Genomic DNA, 15,323 nt, shown 5'->3' on the forward strand with positions numbered 1-15,323 from the left:
TTGTTCCTTTGTTTGATAGGGGAAGTGCCTTAGTGAATAGATAGATGTAATATGAGGGGTCCCCTGTCCATTCAACCTCCATAGTGTGTATAACTTGGTAGTAGTACATCTTATAAATCTGATAAGGATTGTATGTCAGTACATTTATTGTAATGTTAGTATTTTTATTCTTATTAATATTATTACTCTTGATGCTACTATTGATAAATAAATATATCAGAAACACTATTGCAGATTTCAAGTTGACTTAAACTTTTACTATTTTTATTTCTAATTAGTGTAAGATCATTAAATTTTATGCCTAAGCATTGGTGGAGCCCAATAGCGGGATGTAATAAGATTTGAAAATTCAGTAGTAGCCAAGTAAAATTCAAGATATAACTGGTTTATTTTCCCTGTTGGAGGCCTTGCGCTTATAGCATCCTGCTTTACCAACAAGGGCTGTAGCTTAGCTAGTAATGATAATGATGATAAAGAGGCTGAAAGGAACAGTAAATAGTAAAAGGCAGGGAATGATGCAGCTGAGACCAAAGGGGGACTGAAAATAACTATATAGTACCATTTAAAATGTATCGTGCTGGCTGCATTGTAAGTGTTACCCTCTTCGAGGACATGCATTCGAGGTGGATCATATTTTGAGTTTTATCATTTATCAATTTTATAGGAATATTTGCTACTGAAAGTTTGTGATATTTCTCATTAAATTGATATGTGCTAAGGGATTGTTTATATGTAAATGTTGAGAAAATATCCATTGATATTTAAAGGATACGAAGATAAATCTGCTGATTGTAAGATAAGCTTTTAAGTGAATATTTTATGTATTTTGTACTATTCCAAATTCATTTTAGTTTTACAAGGAAAATGTCTTATGACTTTGTATTTTGTATTATTTCAAATTCATTTTAGTTTTGCAAGGAAAATGTCTGATGACTTTAAAACATAGTACTGTACTTCTTGGATGAAAAAAAATCTTAGGGTAGAGTTATTATAATTTCTTAAACAAGATCAGGTAATTTTCTCATCTTAAATTCTCTTAATATAAATTTTCATTGTATTGATATTTTCTTGGATGATAAAAAAATCATAGGGTTGAGTTATTGTAATTCCTTAAGACAACAAAATCAGGTCATTTTCTCATCTTAAATTCTGTTAATATAAGTTTTCATTGTATTGATATTTTCTTGGATAAAAACAAAAATCATAGGGTTGAGCTATAATTCCATAGACAAGATCAGGTCATATTCTCATCTTAAATTCTGTTAATATAAGTTTTCATTGTATTGATATTTTCTACAGTAAAAAGTATTCATTGAGTCTTGAATGATAGCAAGAAAAGCATACTTGTAAAAGAAACAATTGAAATATTTTTATAACCATATTAATTCCTGAATTAGGTAATAGACTACAAATTCTAAATAACTAATATCATGAACTGTAGGCTTTATATCTTTCATATTTCCTCATGATGTATTACCACGTACTTTTACTCTCTAAAACTGGTCTTGTGTTGAAGTGGCATCACTCTTTGATATTTCAGCTGTTGCCTCCGGACTCCAGTGCTTGAGTATACCAAGGTAATCATCCTCATATTAGCTCTGGTGGTGGCGGTGGGGCATCACATTATGCTCGATTAGAAATGGTCTCCTTTTTTCCCCCTATTTTTCTTGTAGATAAACAACTGGGATCTTTTGATGTGATGTTTTGTCATGTTTTTTTTTCCCCGTTTTGTTTTATTACGTCTCATTGTATTTTCCTTAAAAGAAAATTAGTCTCCCATTGGAATGTTTTATCTTAAAAATCTCACTTGAACAGTTTATGCATTTTTTATTTATTGTGCTGTAAATTTATTCTTTTCTTCCACTTAGACACAAAGCTAAGCTATTCAAAGTATGCTTTCACCATTATTTTTTTTTTCTAAGTTGTTCAGATTTAGCTTGATCGTTCCGTTTCTCATAGTAGACGTTTTCACTGCCTGAAATGTAGATGGAACAAACTACTTCAGAACCCTTTAATTGTCAGTTCTTTTTGGAACATAGCTACATTATACAGTGCTTTAGTGCAAGTAGAAAGGAATTGAATCGTTGTTACCCCGACTATAAAACCTTCCATATCAAATTTATAAATTGTCAGATGTTTTTCTATACTTAGTTGTAAGGTGTTGTGTGTGTGTGTGTTTCTAAAACTACATGCGGTACATGTATTTTCAGGGAAATGGAGACTTCTTTGCTTATTTTTAATAATATTTTTGTGTACTTGAAGAAATTTATTTTGTAGAATGGTCAGCAAAGGGCATAGATGGATTAAACAACCTTTTAGTGTTTAGAAATACTCTTTAGGAATTATTGAATGTAGCAGTATATATGTGTATGTTGTGTCTTCATTTTGGCGAAGAAACGAAACTTGTAAAACACTTCCACCTGACTTTATTCTTTTAATTTGCTTTTGAAGCCATCTGCTTTTTCCTTTGAAGTTAAGAGTGTCCGTATTCGCTTTAATTACGTACTTGATATTTTAATATCGGCATTACCTGTAACAAAAAGCTTTATACAGTTCTTAATGCTGATTTAATTATAAATGAAGAATTCATGAAAAGCACAATGATATTCCAGTTTGGTAAAATTTGTGTCACATGCCCTGTAGACTTATCTATTTGTTTTGATGTTGTAGAGTAGTTCACAGTGGTTATTTTCATAGGAGTAGACAGAGTCAACAGGCCTAGTTATAGAGGCAGCCAGCAGGTCTCCATATAAGAAGGAACTAGTAAAGACTTGGGGGATCTGTTTTTTAGAAGCTCAGTTGTCATCAGTCAGTCATCGTGGAGGCTAGAACTTGCGGGATCCATGTCAGGCCTGGGGCAGATTAAGAGAGTACTGTTCAGCCGGGAAATATTGTATGATACATAGCCTGATCTTGTTTATGTAAATATCGGATGTACCTTCCAAGAGTGAGAAAGAAAACGGAATAGGTCTAACTGCTGAATTTTCAGTTACCGATAAAGTTGCTTTATCCAGATGATAATTAGTTAAGTGGAGAAAATTACCTATATAAAAGGATATGATTAAGGGAACTGAATCAATATCATAGATATTTGAGTAATTCTGTCCCTTAACAAATCAGTCTTGGTGACAGATAACGAGGAAGTAAGGTAATAATCAGGAAGGAACAGATCATCTGACCATGTTTGCAAGACAGACAACTTTCTGGAAGTTCATAGGAGAGCAGATAGGAAAGGGCTGTAATTGTCAGGTTTATATTTTCTTCTTATTTTTTGTTGTTGCAGTGATATTTTACATAAAGACCAGATGATACTACAACTGTAATCATGGCAAATCACCAATTAGATCTTGAAAGGTATGGCCTCTCAATGCTGCTAGTCACACAATTCAATTAGTCCAGGCTTCTTGGATAAAAATGTCACCACAGGAATTGAGAAAGATATCAAGTGTGAAGAAGGAATGAAGTCAGGCTTCAGAAGGTTGAACTCCTGATTGATAATCCATTGGATATTAGACATCTATTGATTTCTCTTTGTGATACAGGTTGTAGATGAGTTTCATGATTTCAACAGATAGGAGAGGCGATGTTACACTTGTCGCTCCGTTTTATGCTTTCTGTAAAGAAATGCCGTTCTCTCTTATCATATTAGTTTTTATATAATTTCAGTCAACCTTTCAAGTTACTATCAGAATCACATTTATGAGATATTGCCAGGCAATACTGGCTGAAGTGACCACCTTACCGAGAACCAACCACGTTACAGTAGATCATGAATTCATTCTCTGGATCTTGGCAGTGTTTCATTTTAATGGAGGATAGCTTTTCTTTAAGATGGCATTGTGTGGTCCCATGAAACATTATATCTAAATAGAGCTGTTATGTCTTATGAAAAATTATATCTAAATAAAACTGTTGTGTCCTATTTAACTGCTAAGATTTCTTTGGCAAGAAATTCTTTCAATTATAGGAGTGCCAAAGATTGATGCAACATTCTTCTTCTCAAGTCTTCAACCAAAGAATTCAGTTAGCTTTTTATTATTTGCCCCAAAGGCTGGTTCTTATAGAAATTAATTTTAAATCAGACCAGAACCAAAGAATTTTTAACCCACCTATCATAGTTCCTCAAGGAATTACTTATTATATGCCTTGCATGACATGATGTTAGTGTTACTATAGGTTCATGCATTGTACTTTCATCCCCAGCTGCATTGCTATCTGTCTTTTACTTTTTGTACGTTCCTTTGGTCTCAACATATTTAGCTGTCCTTATTCTTGAAAATTCACCAAGCAGTAGTTTCCACATCTTATCTAAGAACAAAATTATACCGCAGTGCTTGGCCTTTTAACCCTTTTACCCCCAGGCTCTGGAAATTTCCAACCCTTAACCCCCAAGGGGTTATTTTTTCCCCAGAACATTTTTCAGTATATTTTTTTTTAAATTGATCTAACAGCCTTAATTTTTGTCATAGAGAGGTCAGGTTGGTCTCATTCTCTTGGAAAATGCCTGAATTTTTTAAAAAAATTATCAAAAATATGAAAAAAATAATTTTTATAGCATTTTATCAAACATATGAAAAAAATAATTTTTATAGCATTTTTTTGCAAGGATGTACCGATACGTCCATGGGGGTAAAGGGATGAGTTTTGTGAAACGTACCAGTACGTCCTTGGGGGGTAAAAGGGTTAATAGATGCATTAATTAGTTCAATCAATTGAGAGATCAATATCAGTACAATTTGAGGTAGTGGTCTCTTTGAAATACTGTAATCTGTATAATGATATCCTAATATAAAGTAAAAAAAACTATTTTAATACTTACCTGGGACTCACATGGCTGATATCCTGAAATGAGAGCTTCTTAACCCTATAAAGAAATAAAAAGAACAGCCATATTCAATACGTATGGCAAATTATGAGGTGTTTCAATAGTATTACTAAAGTCTTCATGATCTCAAGTCCAAATTATTAAAGCTACGATTATGAGCGAGCAGGTGGGTGGAGGATCATGTGATTAATTTTTATACAAAATTCATTATTTCAATGTTATGTAATGCGTAGCATCTCCATTGAAACAATATAAACTAAAGTCAGAAAATCTAGATATTCATAAAACACATTTTTCAAATAACAAAGCAAAGATTGATATACGGCACAATTGAGTTATTAAAAGAACTTTATCTAAATATAAGTTTTTGATATAATTAATTGTGTTGACCACCCCTTTAATATCAAGAGACTTCACTTTCAAAATTAGTTCTTACTTACTGAAGGGCCGTTTTCCTGGTTCTATCACACGGGAACCATGTGCCCTACATGATCTACAAGATCTGTTTGGTGTACAGTATATATTTTCAGGCAGTTAGAATATCACAGTGTATTCGGTGTTAATTGCCAAATCCACATTATTGAAACACATGGAAGACAAGGTGGTCATCAGCTTCATTTTGAAAGCTCTATCAAAGTATGCATGAGCATTAATGAGTAGCCCAACTGTATTCTCTAGGGCCTGTCACGGCCCTCCCCTTTGATGAAGGGATTATCTAAATGGAAGACAGCCTGTGAATAGTGGTTTACACACGCCCTTGTTAAATACACGACACCATCAAGGTGCTCGCGCGAGGGTTGTAACCTCTGCATTCCATGCTTTTATCTTTCTCTAGTATATTTGGAAGAATTATATTAGAAAAGTGTAAAGAAGGACCCTTTTCACCGGGCATCACAGGTCTCTCCCCAGAAATAGATTTTTCCTTCGTCAAAATCCCTTTTTTCAAATACCTGTGCATTTACAGCACTCTTAAACAACAAAAATATCTAAGTTTACCCATCAGATCTTTTACATATTGGATATAATGTGATGAGGAAGCCTCTTAACCCTGAAATTGTTCTTAGGAAAAAAGAGCACCGAACCACGCCATCGAAGGAAAACTATAGACTATCTGACATAACTTTTAATTCGCCCAGTCTCTTAGCTGAGACAAGAGCTAAAATAAAAGTGTAGTTTGACTCAGTCTGGGAAACCAATCTTAGCATTATATTCATAATTTGAGCATTTCAAGACGTTTATTATCATGATTAGCTTCCAACGGATAGTTTTAGATTGCGTAAGTCCACAAAACAAAGAACCTTATGACTTCCGTAATGTCAAAACAGGTGAATAGGTATGAATTAATGTCTAAGAACAGGATCGAGCAAAGCTCCATAGCCTTTAAATGTAACAAGGATTCCTATCAAGCCTCGATAAGCACTGGAATTCAATAGTAATTATCCAAAGATGGGCTAGCAGCTATCTTCCATGACTTGCACCAATTAGGATAAGTATCCAACCAGTGTTGGTGCAAAATGTTGTTATGCTGTTTTTTAGCCACTATAATGGATAATCTGTAAAACCTAGAAAACTATTTTCATCGAAGGATATGGTGGACAGTCCTTAAATGATTAGTTGAAACACCGTGGGGTTTGGATAAATATGACGATATTGCAGGTTTGTGAGAAGATCCATCTTGTATGGTAATGAGGTCAGTCTGACAGAAATGGCTACAGATTTGTGAACTGTTTCGTTTGAGGCCTATAATGGGCTACCAGGACAATCTGAGTATTGGTTATCATCATCATCATTTACGCCTATTGACGCAAAGGGCCTCGGTTAGATTTCACCGGTCATCTCTATCTTGAGCTTTTAAATCAATGCTCCTGCTTCACGCTTCATAGTCCTCAGCCATGTAGGCGTGGATCTTCCAACTCTTCTAGTGCCTTGTGAAGCCCAGTTGAACGTTTGGTGAACTAATCTCTCTTGGGGAGTATGTTGAGCATGCCCAAACCATCTCCATCTACCCGTCACCATGATCTCATCCTTATATGGCACTTTAGTAATCTCTCTTATAGTTTCATTTCTAATCCAGTCCTGCCATTTAACACCCAATATTCTTCTGAGGCATTGTTCTCAAATCTGCAAAATCTGTTGGATATTGTTTCGTTGTCATACCACAACTCATGTCCATACAGTAATACTGATCTCACTAAACTGTTTTACATAGCAAATGTAGGATCCAGTAACAGAGCAAAGAAACTCATTTTCAAATTGAGAGAAAGATATGGGAACAAATATTTACAGTTTCCCCATGCATTCCATAGTTATGGGTGACCCTGAGGATTCAGAGACCATTCTATTTGAGGGATCTGTAACTTGTAATTTCGATGGTTCAACCGTTGTATTTACGTAACAAAGCAAGGTAGTAGAATGAGACACCTGACTTTAATCAAAAGGAGTACGGTAGTTCCTGTGATAACAGGAACAACCTTTCTAGCTTCATTCCTCCTTGTATCCTAATGTATTATTATTATTATTATTATTATTAACTGCTAAGCTACAACCCTAGTTGGAAAAGCAGAATGCTATAAGCCCAGTGAGGAAAGGAAACAAGGAAAAAATAAATATTTTAGAATAACATTAAAATAAATATCACCTATATAAACTATAAAAACTTCAGCAAAACAATAGGAAGAGAAATTAGATAGAACAGTTTTCCCGAGTGTACCCTCAAGCAAGAGAACTCTAACCCAAGATAGTGGAAGACCATGGTACAGAGGCTATGGCACTATCCAAGAACAGAAAACAATGGTTTGATTTTGGAGTGTCCTTCTCCTAGAAGAGCTGCCAGGGCTATTATGTTTTCAGCCTGAATCAATGCTTTAAAAGCAGTCTTCCCAATACCATAGCTCTGAAAGATGAAAGCCTTCTAGACTTGCTTCCCACCCCGAGGTAGAGAAATAGCTGAACAGGGACATGTCTGGGAGTTTCGGAGCTGACACAACAGAGCTTCCTGTTTTTGACAAGGGGAATCTTAATCACATGCAGTGGAATTTACAAGGGTTTTATCTGCAGACTAGTGTAGGGAACATACTTTTCCAGCAATGTCATTGTTCTGAGAAATAGCATCTAACTCTTTCAATCAACTTTTACTTTTAAATTGCAGCTGTGGGAATTTTATCCTGTTGCACCTTGGTGCTGAATGGCCAGTTCGACACCAGGACCAGTCATATGGCTCAAATTCTTTTGTTACCCCCCAACGAAGTTGGAAGGGGTTTATGTTTAACCCCCTGTTTGTGCGTGTTTGTTTGTGAACAGCTTCCTGGCCACAATTTTAATCGTAGAATGATAAGACTTGCAGTGATTAACTGTTATGTAAAAAGCTAGAAATTAAATTTTGGAAGGTCAAGGTCGTCACAGTCAAGCAAAATGTCCAATTCATGTAATCAGCCATAATTTTGGAGATCATTGTCAAAGAGACTCCAAACTTGGTTCATATTTGAGTTTATGAAAATCCACGCCAATTAATACATGTTAAGGTCAAAGGTCAAGGTTGAGAAATGGGCTGCCGCGGCGGAGGACTGCCCTCTACTGAGTGCCCCTCTAGTTGTTTATAAATGTAAAATGAAGTGTTGAAGGTTGGGAAGTATTGAACCAGTTCAGAAGAGTCTGACAGGGCTAAGCTTTTCTCTGATGAAAAAGTGGGAGGGTGAACGTATGCTGCCTTCATCCCCAAATAGAGAATAGATTGACTCACGGCCAACAGAATTCTTAGGTTCTTTAGTCATCACAGGAAGAAAACTTAATTTTTCATTAGCTTATTAAGCTTCTTGAGAAAAAAGCAAGAATCACATGACCTTATTTTTCTTTTTACAGTATTTGAAAGTTTTTATCAAGATGTTTTACCATGTAATTTAATTTGCTTTCTTGCTTAGCTTTCACATAATGAGTATACAGTAACTCCTCTACTTAAGAGCAAAAAGTTATCCAAGGTGTGTTACCAAGATGAAAAGTTTGTCGGGTTCAATATACCGTAATTAACTTAGCCGTTCGGTTCGTAAGCCTCAACCCTGCTTCTTCTCCATTGCGTTTCAGTTGGCTGATTTTGCAGATAGCAGTGAGCTAGCCTACATAAGGTATCATGAATTCCTAGAGCAATATTAAGAAAAGTTTATTCATTTGTCATCTGTTTTGCATTTATTCAAACCATTTTGTTATTGGAAACAGAGGTTATTATTTTTGAAAGCTCTGATCGAGTGGACTTACTGTAATTTATTCATAGTTACTAACTTCTGTCCTGTAGATCACATTGTATCAAATGTAACCATTTTGTTAAAGTTGTGATTTATATTTAATAATTTATCTCAAGTTATTATTGGGCATCGTGTTTATTTTCCTTTTGCTCTGCTATTTAATAATTATGGCTTTATTGGATGGGTGATTGGCGATATTTATTTTGGGATGATCGATAATGCTTTATTCTGCCTAAATGTAGGTAATGCATTATACACAAACTGTTGCTTGAGATTTTGCTATTTTTGGGTTTAGGGACTATGTTCATAATTTTAAAATGGTGATGGTTTAATATTTTGAGTGAGGCAACCATAGAAGAAATACTTAACCCTTTTACCCCCAGGCTATTAGGAAATTTCCAACCCTTAACCCCCAGGGGGTTATTTTTTTCCCAGCACATTTTGCAGTATATTTTTTTTTAAATTGCTCTAACAGGCTTAATTTTTGTCATAGAGAGGTCAGGTTGGTCTCATTCTCTTGGAAAAAGCCTGAATTTTCTCAAAAAATTATCAAAAATATGAAAAAAAACAAATTTTATACCATTTTTTTGCAAGGACGTACCAGTACGTCCATGGGGGTAAAGGGATGGCTTTTGTGAAACGTACCAGTACGTCCTTTTGGGGGTAAAAGGGTTATTATCTCCCCCATGGACGCCTTGGCCTGTGTGGAGGCCCGCCCTGTATATTTGTTTTCGTCCCTAACATTTTTCATCATGATTTATGAATTTCAGTGTTGTGCATCCCACTTTATAATTTAGCATTAGTGCTTCACTTAGTTAATTTTACTCGATATGTCCTTTATTTTCACACTTAAAGCTTTCTCCTCAGCATGTGAGAGAGAGATTAACACAATTGTGTGATGTTTTTCTGTGTTCATTTCTTATTCTATTTCTCACCAATGCAGTGTTTGTCATAGTTACCTAGATGGAGAACATGCAGTACATGTTTACCACCCTCATGGTCAGACTCATACACATCATCTCTCTTTGTTGTAGGATCGTTTTAGGTCTGGATACTCGACCTGTGTTTTTTGTGAGTTTTACCTTTCATACTCCTTGAGAAAGATGGATTAGACAGTACCGTGTAAGATGGGAAAAATAATCTTGTTTAATCTTTAGGTAGAGAAAAATGTTCAAACAGTAAAATATTGACTGAATTTTTCCCGAGTTGCATCGATATGGGGACCCGTTTTTTTTTTTTTTTTTTTTTATATAAATTCTAAAGCTTTGATTGCTTATAATGTGTATATATAAAAGAAAAATTATTTTCAATGTCATTACAGTTTTTCTATTTCACTATTATTGTTATTGAAGTATGAGTCCCTTATAATTTTCCCAAACTCTCTTGGAAAATGAAAGGTGTAGTGGAAACTAAGGAAACTGATCCCAAAACGAGGAATATCTCATTTCATTTGTTTATCTTCCCTATTGTTAGCCGTAGTCTCTGCTAATGTAAGTATTCAGACATAAGTTACTTATGTAACCGCATACACTCGGCATATCACTTGCGTAAGGAGCGTACGAGTCCTCTACAAGGAATACATTTAAAATGAGAAGCCACTTCCACCGATAGGAGTTTATTCGCTTTGAGTTTTCCACATAATGAAGGCTTCACAAATTTTTATTTATGACATATTTGTTTTTGATATTGTTAATAGTTTATATATGACATGTCTGTTTTGACGTTGTTACTTATTTTAGAATGATTTATTGTTAATTTGTTCTCTTCATTTATATATTTCCTTATTTCCTTTCCTCACTGGGCTATTTTTCCCTGTTGGAGCCCCTGGGCTTATAGCATCTTGCTTTTCCAACTAGGGTTGTAGCTTGGATAGTAATAATACTAATAGAAGTCATACCTCTATTATTCCTAAAAAGAAAGTGAACACTGTACTCTAAATGCAATGAAAAATGGATCCAACACTTGCTCTCATCTTCATATTTCATGGCTTTCAAAATATTTGTAAACATACCGTCAGTTTTCACTAACAAGACACTTTTTTACTTATTTTAACCCTTTTCCATGCATATAGAATGTCAAAATTTGGCATTAATATCTCCATTTGTCCTAGAGAGCATTCCCAAAAGTATTTAATAAATTTGTTTACGGCTGTATGCATGCTGGTACGTTTCCAATTTGCTGTTTGTTTATGGCCCTCTTATTTTAGGATTTTGTGTCTTATACCTCCATTTTCATTCAGTAAACAATCGTACCTTTATGCTCTAGAGTCCATCCCCAATCAAAGCAGTATACTATGGTGTATCTTACTTTTACTGCTCTAAATAGGTCATTCTCATTGTGCATTTAATGAACTAAACCAAATTAATTTTACTGTTCTAAATAGCTCATCCTCATTGTGGATTTAATGAAACCAAATTAATTTTACTGTTCTAAATAGCTCATCCTCATTGTGCATTTAATGAAACCAAATTAATTTTACTGTTCTAAATAGCTCATCCTCATTGTGCATTTAATGAAACCAAATTAATTTTACTGTTCTAAATAGCTCATCCTCATTGTGGATTTAATGAAACCAAATTAATTTTACTGTTCTAAATAGCTCATCCTCATTGTGCATTTAATGAAACCAAATTAATTTTACTGTTCTAAATAGCTCATCCTCATTGTGCATTTAATGAAACCAAATTAATTTTACTGTTCTAAATAGCTCATCCTCATTGTGGATTTAATGAAACCAAATTAATTTTACTGTTCTAAATAGCTCATCCTCATTGTGGATTTAATGAAACCAAATTAATTTTACTGTTCTAAATAGCTCATCCTCATTGTGCATTTAATGAAACCAAATTAATTTTACTGTTCTAAATAGCTCATCCTCATTGTGCATTTAATGAAACCAAATTAATTTTACTGTTCTAAATAGCTCATCCTCATTGTGCATTTAATGAAACCAAATTAATTTTACTGTTCTAAATAGCTCATCCTCATTGTGCATTTAATGAAACCAAATTAATTTTACTCCTCTAAATAGCTCATTCTCATTGTACATTTAGTGAAACCAAATTCATTTTACTTCTCTAAATAGCTTATTCTCATTGGGCAGTTAATGAACTAAACCAAATTAATTTTACTCTGCTAAATAGCTCTTTCTCATTGTGCTTTTAATGAAACCAAATTAATTTTACTGCTCTAAATACTTTATTCTCATTGTGCATTTAATGGACATGTGATTTGCCAAAAAATTTGTGCAATTTCTTGAAAGTAGCAGAGTAGGAAGCCTTATTTCCAAGCTAGAAGGAACAAACCAGAAACCTTGAATTGTTGTTATGTTATATGTATGAGTATTCCTTGCATTACATTCTTACCCCTTTTACCCCCAGGCTATTTGGAAATTTCCAACCCTTAACACCCAGGGGTTATTTTTTTTCAAGCACATTTTGCAGTATATATATTTTTTAAATTGCTCTAACAGCCTTAATTTTCATCATAGAGAGGTCAGGTTGGTCTCATTCTCTTGGAAAATGCCTGAAGTTTCTCAAAAAAAATTATAAAAATTATGCAAAAAAAAATTTAAATGGCAGTTTTTTGCAAGGACGTACCGGTACGTCCATGGGGGTAAAGGGATGAGTTTAGTGAAACGTACCAGTACGTCCTTTGGGGGTAAAAGGGTTAAGTAATACCTAGCTCCTGGTTTTTGCAATCCTTGGCTGGAACTCGATGAATCGCCGTGTCTAGGCAAAGATAAATTGCTGCATGGAATGTTTGTCTAGCTAATTTCTCTTCCTCTTGTTTTGTTGAATTTTTTTTTATAGTTTATATAAGAAATATTTATTTCAATGTCACTTCTTAAGATATTTTATTTTTCCTTGTTTCCTTCCTCGCTGGGCTCTTTTTCCCTGTTGGGGCCCCTGGGCTTATAGCATCCTGCTTTTCCAACTAGGGTTGTAGTTTAGCAAGTAATAATAATAATAATAATAAGAATAGTTAACTTTGAATTTCTATATCTGATGTTGATTATTATTAGACTAAAAGTGACAGTGTATAGTAATGGAATGAACATAATTCTGGTACATCATAGAGAGAGGTCTTATTATAACCGATTAAATGACTATATGCTATTAAACCTGCTTGTACACTCATTTATAAATCAAATTCAATAGTGCTGCTAAATCTTCACATGGAAAATAAATTGATTAAGTCTGCCTTTTTTTTCTTTAAATATTAGGCTACAAACTTATTCTTATATATTGAAGTGAGTCAGTCAGTGGTTTTCTCAATATTCATTATATTTAAATTGTCATAAAAAATAAATTTTAATTTTTCTGTTTCTTAGATAGGTATTGGAATATAAATGTTACACGATAGGTATTGGAATATAAATGTTACACGTCTTGGTATTTTCCAAAAATTGTGTACTGTAAATGTACATTGATATTACTGTACAGAATTATTTTAAGTGTTTTTAAATAATTCTGCTCCAACATTCTTCATCTTGTGTTTTCAAACTCAATGATTGATCCATTAGCCAATTTCTTTGTTTTAACGTGCAATGATATTAAAACTAACCATCTTGTTTTCCAGTATATGGACCGAATAGCTGGGGATTCCAAAATGAACGTATGAGAATGAGATGTAGATGCTGTAAATACTTCAGACGAAGACGGTTGCCATACGATGTTCATATTCAAACCCCCCCACCCCCCCAAGATATAGCAAGAACTTGGAGTATTGAGTCATGTAGGAGAGAGTATCACAAAACCTTTTCTATACCTCTATCCCATGACTTTTTCTTGTTTTCTTACTTATCTGTAAAAGTACAAGATAAATTTTTTCTTTTTTGAAGTAATGAATAAACACTTATATTTGAAGGTAGGGTCAGGGCGTTATACCATCATAGGGTATAATCCAATTCTGTATATTTTCGTGGCTGTCTATAAATGTTTAACATTATGGTACCGGTAGTCATAGTATGTGCTTATTCATTGTTTCATGTGTTATGGAGTCATATTCTCATTCATGTATGTCATATGTTAGTCTATGAATATTATACATAAATGACCAACAGCGTTTGTACCGGGAAAATAATTTTTATACACGAATACTAAGAGATTAACTTCCAAACTTTGCCGTGTTTCAATTTGCTGGTAATGCGTGTGGTAAACAACATTGATCTTGTTAGTCGAGGCTATGCTTGTAAAGTTTCTTTGACCGGCCTTCCAGCAGCACATGTTATATGCACATTAGAGAGAAAAAAGAAAGAGGCTAATGTAGGAGCCTTGATATCATTTGCAGCTAATGTTCATAACTTTTGCAAAGTTTCAAAATGAAAGATTATGCAATATTTCTCTGAAAATTCACCTCTGGAACCAGTGATTTTGGAATTGCAAACTAATATAAAGTTGTTGATTGCTCTTGAAATTAAATCAGTCAGAGGCAATTTTACAGGCTTGTATTGATGATAGTATTGAAATGAATGAACTATTGTAACTAAACTCGATGCAAGTTTTCTTTGCAATACAGTACATGAGTAAATCCAAAATAATTTTCTTTATATTATAGCCTATTTTGGAAACCTTTTTTTTTTTATTTATAAAATTTTTGGGGTTATAAGGTTAGTGTTGAGCCAACAAGACAATATCCCCCAGATATTTTTTCCGAAGTCGAGAGGAACTGCCAGTTAACCTGTCCCTTATTTATGATGTACGATACTGTTGCCTTTGCAGTCAGAGCTATATAGATCATTTCTCATTAGTTCTGGAGATTTTTATCTCGTGAGATAGCATGTAGATCAGATTTCTTAACAGTGAATGTTGTGATGGAATTACATGATTTGTATCTGAATGTTAACTAAACATTTGTTTTTCTTGTTCCTGATTGCAATGTATAATGTAAAAGTTTATTTTTCTTTCAGGTATATTGACAAAGGCAAATATTAGTGGACCTACAATACAGGATTTAAGACACCCTTTTTATATGTATAAAATTCTATTGTTCATGCACATCACTCACAATCTAACTTGGCTGAGAGTTGTTTTTGCACCATTATCACCTGTGAGTATATACACGCTCCTTCAGGAGCTTCTTGACGTTGTGACCATGGAGACACGACACTTGCAATTTTCATTTGAAGAATATTAGGTTTTCATTTATGAAGTTTAATCATCGATTCTTTGTATCTTGCATAGAATCGCTCATTTTTATGGGATGATTCAAGAACACATTCATCACAGCATACTTTATATACCAAGGAGAAACTTTAAGAC

The 15,323-nt window shown here is 34.0% G+C and overlaps 2 protein-coding genes across 3 annotated transcripts in view; both read left to right on the forward strand.

Moving 5' to 3' along the window:
• Positions 1-14,912, forward strand: part of LOC137618259 (vesicle transport protein GOT1B-like) — a 42,764-nt gene extending 27,852 nt beyond the window's left edge. Inside the window, exons 5-6 of one of the 2 annotated variants that reach the window (XM_068348422.1) lie at positions 1,541-1,577; positions 13,642-14,912. In XM_068348422.1, coding sequence (XP_068204523.1) covers positions 1,541-1,567 — 27 coding nt within the window. In that variant the 3' untranslated portion in view covers positions 1,568-1,577; positions 13,642-14,912. The remainder of the gene's footprint in view (positions 1-1,540; positions 1,578-13,641) is intronic. The other variant, XM_068348420.1, reaches the window with a different exon arrangement.
• The window catches only part of LOC137617955 (neither inactivation nor afterpotential protein G-like), a 193,188-nt gene that overhangs the window by 93,376 nt on the left and 84,489 nt on the right, over positions 1-15,323 (forward strand). The gene's annotated exons all lie outside the window — the stretch shown is intronic.

This window comes from Palaemon carinicauda, chromosome 24 (assembly GCF_036898095.1).
Source record: "Palaemon carinicauda isolate YSFRI2023 chromosome 24, ASM3689809v2, whole genome shotgun sequence".
NCBI lineage: Eukaryota > Metazoa > Arthropoda > Malacostraca > Decapoda > Palaemonidae > Palaemon > Palaemon carinicauda.